Source organism: Lathamus discolor, chromosome 5, assembly GCF_037157495.1.
Source record: "Lathamus discolor isolate bLatDis1 chromosome 5, bLatDis1.hap1, whole genome shotgun sequence".
In the NCBI taxonomy this organism is placed as follows: domain Eukaryota; kingdom Metazoa; phylum Chordata; class Aves; order Psittaciformes; family Psittacidae; genus Lathamus; species Lathamus discolor.
The window spans coordinates 106005071-106022810 of NC_088888.1; the positions used below are offsets into that span (position 1 = coordinate 106005071).

The following is a 17740-nucleotide window of genomic DNA, read 5'->3' on the forward strand; positions in this document are numbered from 1 at the left end:
GTCACTCATGTACCTCTCCCTGCTTAACTGCAAGGCACTGAGTTAAAAACATTGCAACAAAACCCTACCAGGTTCCACTAATGTCTAAAAGGGATTATTCACCTTTTATAGCATGGGATAGAGAACAGTCACCGCCTTGACACCTTCCTCATATATTCCAGATCAGGAAAAATAGTAAAGGAGGCAACTGTGACACACAGGTCTCTGAAGAACAGATATGCCTTCTCTCACATGCCCTACATAGAGGTTTTGAACTGTGCTGGTTGCTGAACAGCTCTTATATGTGCATCAAGCTCAGATTTTACCCTCCATTTCTTAAAGACTTTGGGAACCTTCAATATGGACAATGCAAAGAGCCCAGGACCATTTTATCTACACTAGAGTGGACAGTAAAAATCAGTGTGACCCAGAACTGGGGTTTACAGGTGTGCAGTTCTGACACATTTTCTTTGGGCCATGAAACCAATTACATTCTGATCTCTGATGTTTTGATGGCTCAGCAGTCTGGCCAGCATATTCACTCCTTTCACTGTCCCAGGAAACATGTCCAGGAAACAGCTACATTTTGGAAAGGTCAAGTTGGTTCTCAACAACTAACGGGATTCAATGCCATTGAGATGACATGCGGCTGGCAGGCAGATTCACACAGGGACCATGTCATTGCCTTAGTACTTTCCCGTTAGAAAACCAGGGTAAAATATACAAAACAACCAACACAAAATCCAGGATAATTTCTTCTAACACTTTAACACTCTTTCCAAGTTCTTTTTAGCTTTTTCCTTGGGATAAGTAGTGCTAATCCTCCTGCAATCTCTTCTTGGATCCCTCTCCCTTTGCAGGGTAACAAACAGTGCACATCTCAGCACATTAGGTTTGGGTTTTTTTGTCAGGCAGGAAGGAGGCTTCCCTTTGTTAACTGAACTGGGGAGCAAAAATCTGCCCCAAGGGAAGGGGATAGAGCTGCTGCACGAAGGAAAGAAAAGCTGTGTGTGAAAGGCAGTGTTGGCATCGTGGTTGGCAGGTCCCTGCTCACCTACCTGCCTGTCCTGCCCGCAGCCTGGGTGCACCACATCAGCTGTATCCTGTGCTTTACCCTGTCTTTCTAACAGGAAAGTGCTAGAGAACTGTGTGGTCTGGGTGCATCTCTGCCAGCTGCCATCTCCTTGAAAAGGGTGTGTGCATTGCACCGGGTGACGCTGTGGACTTGTCGTCAGCGTTGTCCACTGTGCTGCAGGCAGGCCAGGCAGCTCCCTCCCTTCCTTGGGCGGCAGTCCATCTCCCACAGCTGCAGATGGAAGATAAACCAACGTGTGGGTCAAATGAGAGCTTGCAGGATTTTTTCCACATGCTGCTTCGCAGCAGCAATCACTTCACTCGAAGCAGCGATTTCAGGAGAGGCTCCTGGTTGTGCCCAGTCCAACATTACTGTAAACATTACCCAAGTCATTTAGCCTGCAGCAGTGGTGGCCAGCCAGCCCTGCACTGAGAGCCCCTGTTTAACTGTGTGTCTGCAGCAGCCAGCCATGCTGGGAAGGTGAGGTGTTGTGTTAACAACAAAGTAAATATGTGTCCATGAGAACTGTCTACTTCCAGTCCCAGCCTTGGACAAGGAACAACCACGCACGAGATGTCTCACTGTGATGCTCTGAAGTGCTAGAAGGAGTCTTACAGCAGCAGATCTGGCAGTGGGACCGGGAGCAGAGATATATGCGGTTGTTTGAGAGCACCTGAGTCATTAAGCTGAAGTCTGAAATGCCCTAGAAATCACTGTGGAAGTCTCTATACCCTTTTTGCCCCATGGAGCCTGGGCTGCAGACCCTGTTTTGCCCTGGCTGAGTAAGTGAACGAGGCAGGTTCACACCTTTGAGTGATGCCATTGCTGATTAGAAAACCTAAAAGAGAGAGGACAGGCACCTTGCTTGAGAATTACTGCTGTGACAGCTCCTCCTAGGGCATAGACTAAGCTTAGGGCTGGGAGCTGGCAAAGCTACACTGGCTTCAAAGCTCAGGCAGTCTGAGCTGTGCCTTTCACATCTCTCCCCTGCAGCCAAGAGCTGCAAGCAATGCTGATGACACCTGGTGGCTCCAAAGGATCTTCGGTAGGTTATGGGTCCTTTGCAGAAGCTAAGAGGATGTGGTGTCTGCATTCCCTATCATGCAGATCTCCAGTCTCCATTACCTTGGACCACTGTTGGTTCCAGTTCAATGCTGTGAAGCAAAATAGCTGGGTAAAGCAAGCAAAGTATCAGCAGCTTCAAACCCATGCCAGGGTTGCAGGTCTGTAATGCAGCTCCACCACCCATACAGGTGTGGGGCACACAAGCAAGACTGATGTTCTGCACTGAAAGCCTGTGGGTGGAGGTTAGAGAGAAAGGGATTTGTTATCCAGCAACAGAATTCCCAGTTCTCATGCAAGTGGTGCGAGTTAAGCAAGGGACAATTGGAAACAGCTCTTTGCTTTTAGGAAAATGAATGCCCTAAATGCAAGTTTGAACAGGAAATAAAGAGCTACACATGCTTTGGCCTCGAGCAAAAATGACCAACACACCAGCTACTGTTTGTGTTTGAACACAAAGCAGATATTTTCCTTCATACAAGCATAAAAATCTCATCTAGAGTTTCCAAAAGCCACTTCTCAGAGTAATTTCAGATGGCAAGCCAGGCTTATTATAGTCCTTCTCCCAGGGGGTCAGAGTTAGGAGGCCTTCCTGGAACTGACCTGTATTCAGAAGTACAGATCAAACAAGGTCTCATGCTAGAAACTACAGTTAATCAGTGCTTCCAGGCAACTCCAATACAGGTCTATTTAAGGAGCCTGAAAATAGATTTTCAGAGCCTTAGAAAGTCATTCTTTCAATATTCTGCTCCAGTAACTGTGACAAAGCTGCCTTTATTAGACGTGATGTTTGAGAGCCAAGAGATGCTGGCAGCTACATCCTACAGTGCCTGATCCCAGGAAGAGTACAAGTTAATTGTAACGCAGGCTCACTGGAGAGAGGAACCACCAAAGGCTCCAGTGCTTAGCGCCTGACTTTTCCTAAGCTTGTAGCTCGTGGGCTGAGTGCAGTATTTGCAATTTACCCATGGTGATTGCTTTCATTTGAGCTCCAGGGGTTCCCGAAAACTGCACTTCATCTGCGGCCATGGCACCTTTCATCCATTTCCAAAGTGGATTTCTTGAGCCATTTCTATAGAAACATTTGCAGGATCTTAACATATGTGGTTCTATGTGACTTTTCCCAGTGTTTTGAGAGGTTCTACCTGTATTTAAGTTTGAACTGTGGTTGAGAGTAAATGCATGGACTCTCAGCACTGTTGGACTGCTTGCTACTGGATGAAGAAAAGAAACATGCAAAGAATACACAAGGAAGGCAGTGTATGAACTTTCATTAGACAACAGTTCTGCGTGACGTTCTTTAACTGTGAAGTCTTGCAGTGTAAACAGCCATTTGCTTACGTCATGCATACACACATACATACACTGACTGGTCTTGGACAAGCTGTATTCATAATTTTTCACTGAAACCCAATGTCTCATGGACTATGGACTAACACCAGGCTGTGATTTATCCTCCTGCAGCTCTTTATCTTCTCAGCATCACGGAAATGAGGACGATGGTTAAGACAATGGTTCCAGCAATTCCACCAACTGTCAGTCCCAGGATGTTCCCATGGACCTGCCGTGACTGACATCTCTCACCTGCAAAGAAGAAGGCTTGTCCTGATGGGCACCTGGAAAAATCAAGTACAGATTAACATGGATCAGGAGCGTTGTCCTGCCCTATAGGTCCACCCCAAGGTCCCCACACTCAGTATTCTGGTTGGGCAGTACCCATCAGAGGGGTTCATGTCACAACATCCCCACCTTGTTTGGAAGCTACCTACATACCCTGAAAGCACCAGAGAATGGGGTTTCTTTGCCTCCCCTTACGGTTGCTAGTTAAAACCAATCACTGCAGTGAAGTGTTTTGCTCCTACTGCTCCCTGAAAACCTAATGGCTTAGGCCTCTGAAATGTGTAGCTCTGAATACTTATTAGGTGCATCATTTGCTTAAGAAGCATCGTGGTATAAACCCAGCCGGCAACCCAGAACGACGCAGCCGCTTGCTCACTGCCCCCCCCCCCCCTTCCTCCCCCCCGCTCCCGGAGGGATGGGCAAGTCAAGGCAAGCAGGGAAGAGGTCTGTAGTACCTGCAGCTTGCTCTTCCTTTCACATTCACACAGACTCCATCATTCTGGCAAGGGTTTGGGTCACAAGGGTCTTGCAGGTAAGGCAGCTGGTCTTCAATGGGCTGTATGTCCTGAGCTGCTCTCTTCTGCCTTTCAAGAATGAGACCTTTCCTGAAGGCAGCTTGTTCAGGTTCAACAGGAACTTCAGTGTTATTGAGGTGACTTAGGTCTTTTAAAAAAGGGAAAAGAGGAGACAGACATCAGACAGGAGTGACACTATATGTAGTATTCTTCATACCAGGGGCTTACAGGCTTCTTTGTGAACTACAGGGTACTTCTCCATTTTCCCTTTAAGGAGCTCTTGCCTTACAGACCTCCTCGCATACCACAGCAAGTTCTTCATATTCAAAGCACAAAGTAGAAAATAATAGTTAGGTAAATCAGTGGTATTCTGTAAGTCAAAAAATTATGCCAAGTATGGCTGTTCTGTTCGAAAATATGAACAATAGGGATGGCCTTTCAGTATGTTCAATGCTTAGAAATGAACACAGCTACTGGTTAGGGTGCTTAAAGCTGTCTCAGAAGTTAACCTTCAGTAACTTATTGTCATTTAGATTCCTCTGAACTCATAGTCACTTTAATCATCATCACCCACCTGAAACTAAGACACAGAAATGCTTTTAAAAGTTGATGCCCATTAGAGGAGACAACGACTCTAGTGGCAATAATTACTTGGATGTATGAAAAGAGACAGAAAGGATCACTGATTAGCTTTTGTAAGGAGAACCAGGAAGGGGGTCTTTACCGTTAAATTCTGCAAAAATAATTAGGTCATCATTTTTCAGAAAGCTCCTCCGTCTTAACTGGCTGTGGGATATGAAGCTATTCCACCCCAGGGACACACTTCTATAGCAATTGCATGATGCATCAAAATTCCCAACAATTGATGGTTTCTCCCATATTGAGGTTTCATTATCATCTGCAAAGAGAATATAAGTGATGAACAAGAGCCACAAAGTTTGCAGCTGGAAGTACGACATGCCTCTTTTTTCTGCATTACAGTGTTAAACGGGACTTGTGCTGTAAAATCAAATTCAGATCTGAAATACCCAAACAAATCACAGAGGACTGACAGATTACGGGTGCCAGCAGATCATCAGATATGGTCTGCATGAAGACCCTTAGTCCATAATGAGGGCATTGAAATTCCACAGCTCCCCTTTCCTTAAGGACTAACCAAACACAAGTTACCTCCTCATTGTCACCAGCTAAGAGCTCCCTTCTGTGTAAGGGCACTCCTAACTAGTTTTTTAAGTACCTATGCTTTAGAATTTACCAGATTTTGTTCACTGCTATGGTTCTGTTAAACATGTGCATACATAAGGCTTAAAAGCTCCTACTGAAAAGGTGTGTACTAAGCTTCCACCGGAAAAAGCAAAGAGGGGTGGAGATTCATCTCTGGTATTTTATTCTGTACAAGCTCACTATTGTCCTGTTGTTCTTGCTTGTTTGAATTAACATACCCGTGGGACATTCTAGGGCTGGATGTGGAACTATGGTGCTACATGCTATGTAAACCCGGAATTAAGAGGTGAAGTGTGAAAGTGTTCATAATCTGCAGCCTACACCCAGCCAAGCAAGACAGGCTTCAGGTGCTGCAGACTGATCTCGCAGGTATTTTTTTCCTAAATACAGCTACAATGTGGATGCTGTGAATTCAGACCATGTATGCTCGAATTAGCCAGGTCTCCAAAATGCAGTTTTAACTTAAATTATTGCTGGTTTAATAATGGAATACAGCGCCCTGCTGTCACTACACCATGCTGTGGTGATATGTCACCTATCGTAATGGACGAAACACAGGTAGGATGGGAATTGCCAGCTCTTAGAACTCTATATTTAGGTTCAAACTCAGGTATCCCAGGGACAGTTTATAATAACACCAGCCTTCTAGGTGTCATTTTTCACATTAGTTGATCTTTCATGGACAGGAATTCTGACTCATACACAAGAAAGTGTCTCAAATTGGGAAATACAGCCAAAGTTGCTCAACTTCTGAGTCCTATGTTCAATCCTCTGACTCAGGTTCCTTGGCTTTCATTTTCATCATTCCTCCAGCAGACATCACTTACTTGAGCTAACATCATCTGCGCTTGTGGTGAAGCTTTTGCTTGAGGACATCCTTTTCAGGACGTCAGGGTCCTGGTCCAGCACTGTGAGTACAGCTTGGCGGTTCAGAGCTGGCCACTCCAGAACACCATCGTTCTCTCCACTGCACAAGTGAAAGGCAATACGACTGTAGCCACTGGTTCTGGAGTGGGGATGCAAACTTATGCCAAAACCATAACCCTCAGGGCTATAAAACCTGGGGCTTTGAATAACATCACTTGATGCGTTTTCAAGGAATTGGCTGAAATTCCGAATGATCCACACAGCTGTGGGACAAGGAGTCTCTGTCAGCGTGACATCGTCGATAGCAATCCCACCAGATGAAGAGCTAGGGTTGCCCTTTACTCCTTGGAAGAGGTAACGGAACTTCTTCTGAGCATTGAGGGTTACATGGGCAATTTTCCAGTTATAGTCATCATCCGCTTTGGTAAAAGGAAAGCAAAACATTGCCATCAGCATGATTAGTGCTACAATGAAACAGCTTACCCTTGGCCACCCATTCCAACTGCATTTTTGGGCAACTGGACATCTCACAGTCCTGAAGGCTAGAGATCTTAAGCTGGTATTGTGATTATAATATATTCACATCGCCTTACCATTTAAATGCTTTAGAGATATTGTATTAGGAACTCTTCACACATTAGTGAATGTCAGTCTCTAGTATAAAGGGAGCAGGCTAAGGGTCGAGTCATAACAAGTGGATAAGACCCAATGTGTTAGAATTAACTGTTGTTGCCACTTTCCCAGGGACTTATCCTTCCCTGCAAACTGCTGCAGGTTGATACAAGCAGGTTATCACAGGTCTTGGGTTTTGACACGACAAAGGCACAGTGCCATGGCTGAATTTGTCCCATTTAGCAAAATCACCCGAAGTGGGAACTCAGTTCAGATTTCCAGAACTACATATGGTTTTGTATTTCCAACCATGTAAAAATCAGGCTGGGATTCTTAATGACTGCAGATGAGCACAGGTATTTACATCTGACCAGCTCACTGTTAGATAATATAGCCAGTGGAGATCTAGTCAACAGATCTCTAGCAGAGTTTGCATCTGTCTCAGTCACTGAGTGTAACATTATTAAGAACATTGTGACTTCTGCTGTCGAGCACCTAAATTACATTATTGCAACCCATAGTTTCATTGCTAAATGCCCTTACATAATGCCAAAATCCATAGCCAATTGCTAGATATTCTGGTAGCTTCAGGAAAATATTTTGATTCCTGTGCTAATCCGCTTCATTCATGGACTCAGTAAGGCAACTCTTCCCTCCCCATCTCTAATACTCTAGATATTCCTCATATTGCCACAATTACCTTGAAAGGTTTGAATTTTCCTCAACTTGCGAACATTTCCAGTGCCATCATCCTCTTTAAGCCAGACGACCAGCTTGTCAGAAAGGCTTCCTGTAGTCTTATAGAAGAACTGGAGGCACTGCTGAGTTCTCTTTGGATAAAGGATTCGAGACTCTAGGATTGCCACCTCATCTGCCTCACCAGAGCTGGTGCTGAAGTACATGAAATAGCCAGCATCTGCAAAGAAAGCATAGTGTTACTGTCTCCAGATTTCCTATGGCTGCATGGAGCAAATTTACCATTTCAACTCCACTCTTTTAGTAGGCGTAAGTGTAGTACTTAACATGAATAGTAGAGGAAATAGTATGTGATAACCATCCAAAACAGACCAGGATAAGAAGAGGACTAGTAGTTTAGCACATATATGGAACTCACTGCTGGCAGCTTATGTCGATGTTCCATTGGTTGGTCTGGTTGGATGTCTCAGGAATGTCAGAGATATAAGACAAAGTGTTCAGTGCTGACTGCAAGTAATTAGTAGATGCATTTTTTTTTTACTTGATTTATATTCAAGATAAGATCTTAGAGATCGTATGCTATATTATCTTGTAAAGAGTAAGATAACTTCTTATCAGTGATAAAGGCAATAAACAAGGCCTGGGTACAAAACTAGCACTCTGCTGAACTTGCACGTGAAGATCTTTTTTACAGCTTGCCCAAGGACATTTCAAGACTCAGTCTGAGGAAAATATTTAAGAGTTATTGCCCCTCTAGTTTAATTTCCCACTAACCTTTTCTGAAGTGTTTTTACCTTAAATTTCAAGGGTCTACTTTTATCCTGGCATTTACAAGAGGTTTATTGTTTGCACACATATCTTATCTTGGCATCACATGAACTTTTTACAGAATCATGGAATAGTTTGGATTGGAATGGACCTTAAATCTCATCCAGTTCCAAACCCCTGCCGTGGTCAGGGACACCTTCCACTAGAGCAGGTTGCTCCAAGCCCCATCCAGCCTGGCCTTGAACACTGCCGGGGATGGGGCAGCCACAGCTTCTCTGGGCAACCTGTGCCAGGGCCTCACCTGCTTTAGGCCAGGATTCCCCCACTTTGTACTTAGGCAAAATTTACCAGAAAAGGAACTTTTTCTTGGAGCCTGTCGTAGTTTACCCTGTCTAAATAATGACAAATCAGGCCCTTGCTTTTCAGAATTGCCTATTGGGATTTAACCTTTATTCTCTGTTGTAAGCCAGCACCCTGCAGCCGTGACTGGGGTTGGCTCTACCCTTTTCTTCCTCTGAAAACCAGAAAAATTGCCTTATGAAAAAGAAAATTATCCTTAAACTTCTATCATAAAATACTTCGTAACCCTTTTCTACCTCCAGAACCAGCACTCCTCAAGCTTAACTTTTCATTCGCTTTGCAAACAGAGCAAACAGAACGCTTATGGGTGGCTATGAGGGCCGTTTTATTCAGTAACCCAGCTCTTATTTAGACTTTGGAAGCTGCAGTAAATCCTTTTCCAGGTTACATTTAAAAGGCCTTTAGTTAAGATTGTTCTTTGTCCCCCTTTATCTTGCTGGTGTGGAAAACATTCCACTATGTCGAAAAAGATTAACAAGAGCAGAAGTGCAACCATAAACTGACACTCACAGGGCCAAGACACGTGAAAAGGAAAAGGGCTTTTTGCTTAACCAGAAATGCTACAACTTGGCTGTTTGCTAGGTAGCATCTTAAATACGGTCCTATACTCCTGTGTTTTCAGAGTAGATGATGCTGGGTTTTCTCAAGGGTTGACTAAAATAACAGGTTCGGAAAAGATTTTCAAGATGCTGTATTTAAAGCACACCATACCAGTACAGACATGCACAAAAGACCATTACTCCAGCTAACCCCTTTTCCACAGGAAAGCATTCTGTTTGGTTTACCTCTACAACGCCCAGAAAGTGTATGGTCTTCCTGCCCTGCAGCACTGCTCTGCTGATGTTTCCAGTCTAAATCATCTTTGGTGCCCTGAATCATGCCACAGATATTTTCAATCTCAAAAGAACACTGGTCCAAAAAAGTGTGAGTTGAAGCTGAAAAAAAGTGCACAGACGGTTACTTTAAAAGTAGTAATTCATTACAGTTTCTGCTCCAATTTTAGGGTGTTTTGTTTAAAGCAGTATAGACATCCAGTACAAAAGACAACCCACAGCACAGGCAAGCCCAAAGACTCAAAAGAGGACAGATATGATTCCTGAAGGGATTCCCTGCATAACGATAACAAGAGTTGGCCACGTTGCAGAAGGTTAAACTCCTGTGCAGCAGCTGAAACACAGTGCTGGTGGCTGCCTTTGTGCCTCCTTGCAAGCCTTGGAGAAACAAGTCACTTCATGAGTAGTGCTGGTGTATTCAACCATTCCTCAGCTGGGAGTTACGGTTCTGCATGGCTCACTTGTCTGCTTGGTGAGTACGAGCACTGTTCTTTCACTTCAAGCAAAGTCCACTCAGTTACCTTGGACCAGTCCAGCTGAGTTTGCCTGCAAATTGATGCTTCTGTTGACAGATCACGGGGACAATAACTCTCATTAATAATCACATGTGGTGATAACATCTTCAACCAGCTTAGCGATCAACTAAACAGTGTCGGACTCTAGACTTAGCCAATCTCAGGTGCAAAATAATCTCATAAAGACCAAACATCAGTAACAAAAAGAAGTATAGTTGTATTCACATCACAAAACCACCATGAAGCTGCCCAAACACAAGCAGAACACAACCACACGTCTGAACCCCTAGAGCAACACAGAAGAAAAGATGTGAATGGATTGACTTTCATTGAGTAATCAAACTTTTACGAAAGTAATGAAAGTTAGCAGAGCCAAAGAGAGGGGTGAGGAAGGAATAAACAGATTGAGTCTCTACACCACAGGTCTTCGCCCATACCTCCCCACGAGCATCCGAGAAAAGTTTTTGTGATTTTAGAGACATAAAGGAGGTGAACCAGCCAGGCTCAAGTACCAACAAGGAAACAGTTTGCCATGGTTACATTACGACTTACTGCAGTTATACATGCGATTCAGTCTTTCCAGGTCAATGGCACTGAAATCTAGACGTTGTCCAATTACGTTATCAAATTCTGGTATCTTTGCTGTGATTGTGGGGATGCTTTCATTTTTGTTAAATGAAAATGGTTGATAGTGCATCAGTGATTCATAGTCATAGGGGGTGTTCAGGTCAGCGATGAAGCTGTCATCGTAATTCACAAAATTGTGCTCTCTGCCTGGTAAAAGAACAGAAAAGTGCTTTATGCTTAGAGAAATTGGAAAGAAAATGGCTTTAGCATGGCCCCTTGGATACACTTTTATGAAGCAGAATTGATACATCCAAAAGCAGTTACTTCACATTGAAATATTCAAATGTAGCAAGGTTTGTTTATGAAGTCATTTGAATGACAAAGCAGTCTTTAGATTGCAATTCTGCATTCTTACATGTGTCTTCAGTAAGTTCAAAATCAAATATCAATGTTCTGTAAAGAATAGGGTATACAGAAGGTCAGATTAGGTGGTCTGGTAGTAAGCATCCTAAAGAATTGAATTTAAGGATTAATGTGCTCCAATCTAGAGCCTGTGAATATTGATGCAAGTATTTTGCAGGATATTAGATCACATATGGACAAGGAGAGGCCCTGGAGCCCTCCAATCATCAAGGAGACAAGTATGACACTCCTGGAATGGCTCCAGGTTCTGTTCTTATTTGAAGCAAAGAACACATTAGCAATGGAGGGGTGTGTGTGTGTGTGTGTGGTTTTTTACCCTAGATTGACAATATTGCTACGATATTTCTATTGAAATGTCTTTTAGAAACACGTTTCTCACTGTTTCTTGGTCAAGTAATTTCTCCTCAGGAAAAGTTTTTCATTATGAAAGTGTCTGCTAGGACAAAGAAAGTGAGCCATTTCACATACTTTAGTATGGAAGTATAGAGAGACTTTCTCCAAGAACAAACAGCACATGACCGGACTGGTGGATAATTGCAGCTTCTCTGTGCAAAGACTGCCCTTCCCTTCTGCAAGTCCATTCTGGGTGCAAAGGTCTTCAGTCCAAGGTCTGAGATTATACAAGAGTTTGGGATTGTTTTCTTACAGACACTTGAATCACATCTTTTATCTAAAAGGGTGAGAATCTTGCTGATCGAGTGCTATCACTTTTAATAGCTGGGGAAAATATCTTGGCAGAGCACAGGCTTGTGTAATGATCATTACTAGGCAAAGGGTAACTTCTATGTGTTTTTAAGAGAAATAAACCGTACTGGAAGGTGGCATTTTCATTAGGCTTTCCTATGGGTTTTCTCTGAAGTCTATCAGGCTTATTAGAGTTTCTGTCAACAGCAACATGAATAGAGGATCTCTTCTTGCCAGCCAGCTATCTGCATTGCAGTTTATGAGAATCCATTATGGCAAAAATTGCTACCATGCTGTTAAATCTGGGGTCGCTGATCAGAATTATGGGAGCAGATGTGCACAGTCACACACCAGAGAGCACAATCATATCAGCCTTATTCCCCTTTAGAGGAACAGGCATCTTTCAAATGACTATAGCAGGAGTTTTATACTTAAGAAACTTGCCTAACTGGAAAATGAGCTTTTATAGTAATGGAAGGAAACCTACAGAACTGACTGTAGTGATATCAGGACAGCTCCAGGACTCCATTCAAAATAGAGTCACACTAAAGTCCATCAGCTTTATCATTTTTTTAGTGTTCCAGATTTGTGACTACTGAATACACCACAGATACATTAGGAGGATTCAATGACATATTCTTTTGAAGGAGTCAAAAAAAAAAAAGCATGGAGAACTGGCACTGTTTTGTAGAGCTCTTCCATACCTCTGTACCTCATGGAGCCCACAACAGTGCATTATAAGTACATTGTAAAACTTCTTGCGTTAGAGGTAGTTAGTTACAGTGTGCAGCAAAAAGGGGTCCAAAAGTCAGAGTCTAGATACTGTTAACATCATCATTATCTTCATCACCATGACCCAAGATAAGATCACGTTAGTAATAAGCTGAATTGGTTTTAGTGCTAATCGTAACAATAAAAATGGTCTGCAAAATCAATATCCCCATTCTATCTACTGCTTAGCCACCCCAAAAGACATTACAGATTACAGAGTAGAGGAAAGTAGCAATGCACAAGACCATTCAACTTAGAACAACTTAAAATATCAGATACTGCTTTTAGAGGTCAGCAGAAACTGCTCGTACCATCAGTTCTTACCTATCCAAAAGAGAACACAGCATTCCATGAATCTTGCTCCTTTCTGATGACTATTTTTTGTGTAGTTTTCACTTATTTGCAAGGATGGTGAGTGCCTAACTCTGAAGACTGAAGAGATGAGCTTGTCCATGCAGAGCACGAACAATGGCAGGGCACCTTTGCTGCACTGCTGCCATTACTGGCATTGCAAAGCACCACCACTGGGAACAAGAGTTTACAGCTGGTGTCTTTGCCAGTATGCCTTTCAGATTTTATTATAGACTCCCATTCACTCTTCTTCGAATAAGTGATCATTAAGTTGTACAGAACCAGTTCTCATAGGAGACAGCAGGGCAAACTGCTTGGGGACCAGGGGAATTGTGGAAACTCTGCTGAAACTCATAAAGTCACTGAATCTGATGATACTAAACCTGAAAGCAAGATCCTGCAGCAGCAGAGCAGTAGAGCAGGATAGAGCCCTAGTTTATGTGTCCCATCTGATGTAATAACTTTGAGGCTTCTCCATTTTCAAAGTAAATCTTTCCAGTTTCAGGAAAGCCTGAATCTCTGAGTATAAAAACCTTTCATATCTTGAGAGGACCTTTGATTAAAGAAAAGCCACCTCAAAGCTCGCCATCCCAGTAAGTTTACAACTTGCATTACATGACAAGAGAAAACAGACTCACAGGGAGGGGAAGCAATTTGATCAAAATCAGAGAGCAGACCAGTCCTGGAACCAAGGGGAAATAAAGTCCTCTGACTTCCGAGCAGGGACTCTCTCTTCTGGCCTTAGACAGTCTCTGGTGAAAGACCAGAGAAGTTGTAGCAAAATCCTGCTACATGTACAGACTGATTTACAGTGGGCTCCGGTGTGACCCAGTCTTTCTAAAATCATAACTTTAAGAAGGTCTTAAAATCTAGGTGGGAAAATAAGATACCGATGAATCAGCACTTGACAAAATCTGACTTGTAGGTCAAAACCCACCTTCAATAATTTCATCCCACCAGATAGTCACGTAGTCATCCCGGTCCGTCCTCGACTGCTCGTGGTAAAATCCTAAAGCATGCAGGACCTCATGTTCCACAATTGCTCTGTAGTCACACCCTGCCCCAATAGAGAGGCTCTGTCCTGTCTGCTGGTCCCCCACTAGGGACCAACACCTGAGAAAGAGAAAGATCTTATTGTCTGTTAAGTAGAGTTTTCTCTAATCTATTTAAGTTCTCAGTCTGCTCATTGGATTTAAAGTAATATCCAAAGGTTTCAAATATAAAAGAAGTTACATAAATCATTATTTAGATGCTGACCTTGATATTTTACAGATACTCTAATCTGAAAGCAGACTAAACCCCTAAAACATACTCACTATCGCTTGCATGAGGCTAGCAATACTACAATAAACTGGCTTTCCACAGCTTTTTTTGAACTGTTTTCCAAAGATTTCAAAACCTAAATTTTGGTTATTCACATCCTTGGTAAGTTAAGAGAATGCAAATGGGGGTCAATTCACCCACCACCGAAATGGAAAGCAACCCTAGGCAGGAAAGTGGAAGCAGTTGGTGAAAACTCAGCAACGCTGAGATTCACCTCATCAAACAGTAACCATATACCCATTCCAAGTTCATCATCTACATATTCTCTGCAGTCAGCAGAGGGAGGCAGCAGCTTGCAAGCTTTGTGTCTAAGAAGGTAAGATAGGTAAGATGGGTTGCTTTCTTGGTGGCCTTTTTTTCTCTGCTGACAACAAACTTACACTAAACTTTTAGACTCTTAGAGTCAAATGAAAAGAATTCCCAGCTGATTTTACACAGCAAAATTAAACAGAAGTTGGTATAACCCTTACCCGCTCTCTTTTGTAAAGAATATGAAGGTGCTCTCTCCTTCATAAGGCTTAAAATCAATGCAAGACTTAAGACGGAACATTTCAAACGCCTGGAGAATTACTCCTTTGGCATTCAGATCTGGAAAACATGCATCAGGAGAGTATCTTTAGTACAACACACACTGCAGATCATTCATTCTGAAGAGACAAAATATGCACACAGATATACATGCAGGACCAAAAGAAAGATAATTGAAAGAAAAATGGAACAGAAAAATTAATTTGATTAAATTATGTTTTGTTATGATAGCTGTAGAAGAAAACAAAAAGGGGGGTTGATATAAAGGAGCCATCCAGTTATTGGTGAATTTTAATGTGAGAGAACCAGTTCTGAAAAAGACAGGGTTTTTTTATCACAGTGATACCAGCACAGATAAGGATGGGAGCTAAAATCTACATAAAGTATTTGCATTACCTAAGTTATCAGCCAGAATATAGGGAATGGGGAACTTCCACCTGTAGCTCTCATTTCTTAGTGCATTTAACGGTTTTATCTGAAAAGGGAATTAACAGCTGGTGATGCATTTATGATGAGGATATAGGCTGATTTGTACCAAAAAAATACAAGTAGGATAAGCGATAAAGTTTTTAATTACTTACAGGGAGCAAGATATCACCCTGAAAGAGGTCCAGTCCAGCAGCTGCAAAGTAATTTAATGAAAGATAATGTAAATGAAATACCAAATATTGACTGTACTTCATCTCATAAACCATATTGAGCTTACTTAGGCAAGATAAATGTCCTTGGCATTTATGGAAAATAAAGAAGGACCAGCATCTTCATACTGAAATATAGGGACAGGCCTAAAAGTAACAGTAGTTTCTACTCAATATTTACTACCCAGCAATGGCTGCATTTTTGGTGGCAGAAATCTGGTGGAAACCATTATCCTTGTCTGCTTTGATGACCTCTTGCTTGCTATCAGTTAGTCATACAGTGAGCCAGTGCTCTAGAGAATATGGCAATATTGAGTAATGCATCAGAAAGAACATCATACAGTGTAAAATCATCAAAGGATATACGGAAATTTGTATTTCAAGAAATATAAAAATAGAGGAAGACAGTAGAGCGTTGTCCTGTTAAACCACAAGTGTGTTGTGTCTTTTCTACTTGATTTCCTTACCACTTATTCAGGGGCTCAATAAACATGTAAGCACTTTTCCACTTTGTAAAACTTCTATATAATTATATAGAAAAAATATAGAAATAGGGGAAAAATGCTAGTGGAACTTAGAGCTTTTCTAATCAATGCAGCATGATACTGCCTTACATCATGGATTCTGTCCAAACTTCAGAAATGAAAGACATCTGCATCCCATGTTTACATAGGGTTACAGTTCTAGGGTAGATTTATATGTTATACCCAGAGGATGGTAATTCAGAGCTCACTTAATTATATTTCTCCTGTTACCATGAACTAACGGCCAGCAGTCACCCATGTCTTTTTTACCACACTAAAAAATTCAGGATTTTGCTCATAATTTTTCAGGTTTTACAAGAATTTAGATATGAACTCACCTAGGTTTATGTCTGGAATGTCTTTGATTGTCTCACCAGCATCAACATCTGTTGCTGCAAGACGGACAAAACATCGTGTTCAGATGTGGTGGAACACAGCAAGCGGACGAAAATGCTCCAAAACTCAAAACAGCTCACAGAGCACTTACCAGCTTCACGGGAGAGGTGCCTGACCTGAAAGAGAATAAAATACAACCATTATAAGTATGAGATGTCTATGGACTGAAAGGAGCCTGTAGAAATCAGGTTTCTACTTACAGAGACTGGAGTAACATAAAGAAAGCGTAACAGAAGCACTAGGCAGAGTGGGAAGATGTTGGAGCCCATTTTTGCAATGGAAAAAGAACCTGGTCCCTCTCATCTCTTGCAATATATAAAGCATGCTGCTGAGCTCTCCACAGAACATCAGCCAACCAGCTTCTATCTTTCCACCTTCATAACATTATTATAACATCAAGATTTTCTTTGTAAATGGCACGTGATGGAATTGCTGTTCTTGATTACCAAAGTCCACTTTGGAGGAATATTACAGGGAGGAATGTGATAACTTCATGGCTTCAGTGCACTTGGTGAAAGTCTTACCCAGACTTTGTGTACAAACTCAATCTGGTCCAAAGTTGCTGACTGCTTCCACCATGCTTGTTATTTGTCAGCATTATAATCGCAGCTACACAGGAGGAAAGCCAAATGCTTAAGCAGAATTATTGTAGGTTTATAGCACTCCATTGACATTAGAATTTGGCCCAATGCTGTTTTCAAGTAATAATTAACATCACCTTGTAAAGATTAGAGATAAAAGAGAGATTATTATGAATGCCCTGACAATGTTTTCCCACATCTGATCCCATCCCAGGACTGATGCCCCAGTACACAACTGGCTGTTCTTTGCTTCCATAGACAGTTACATGTACCAGTAAATGCTTGGCCTTCCAGCCTGATGTTTCTTTCATTCATGTGGTGGGCTTCAGAGGTGATAAACTCTTGTCCTCCACTTTGCTACCTTCTTTCTCAGGAAAGGGAGGGGATATGGGCTAACTGAGCAAGGCTCCAGAAAGCTCTAGATCTCCCACAGGTCTTGCATCATACCTGTTATCCCCTTGCAAATATCCCATGTTCCGTGGAGTGTCTCAATGCCTTCAACTTAGGCAAATGAATCCTATTTCCTCAAGTCGCATCTGAAATTACAAGTGATGAAGGTGAAGATGTCCACCTCTATGCTCAGCAATAAAGAAGGAAAAGGCTTGTACCACAGCACAACCACCCACAGCACAATAGAGAGAGCTTGAGTAGGAAGACAAGAAGTGCTGTGGAGCTGCCTCACACACGGCTTCCACTACCAGCAAAAGAGAAGCATTTCTCAAGATAAATCATGTAAAGGCCATTTTCACAGTTGAGCAAAGAGAGTCAAAACACAGCACAAATTCCATGATTTGCAGATATGTAGCAGCAGACATGAGAAAGGAACAA

The 17740-nt window shown here is 42.3% G+C and overlaps 1 protein-coding gene across 2 annotated transcripts; it reads right to left on the reverse strand.

Moving 5' to 3' along the window:
- Nucleotides 1-3494: 3494 nt before the first annotated feature.
- MEP1A (meprin A subunit alpha) lies at nucleotides 3495-16600 on the reverse strand. 2 transcript variants are annotated; one of them, XM_065679210.1, is made up of 14 exons: nucleotides 16532-16600; nucleotides 16423-16447; nucleotides 16274-16321; nucleotides 15355-15395; nucleotides 15170-15248; nucleotides 14716-14833; nucleotides 13860-14035; nucleotides 10679-10900; nucleotides 9564-9713; nucleotides 7655-7870; nucleotides 6303-6761; nucleotides 4976-5149; nucleotides 4192-4399; nucleotides 3495-3732 (listed from the first exon to the last, which is right to left on the reverse strand). In XM_065679210.1, the coding sequence occupies exons 1-14, from the start codon at nucleotides 16598-16600 to the stop codon at nucleotides 3585-3587; spliced, it is 2133 nt and encodes a 710-aa protein (XP_065535282.1). In that variant the 3' UTR covers nucleotides 3495-3584. The 2 variants fall into 2 exon arrangements, with proteins under 2 accessions (XP_065535282.1, XP_065535281.1); XM_065679209.1 differs by having other exon boundaries at nucleotides 16274-16327.
- Nucleotides 16601-17740: the final 1140 nt, after the last annotated feature.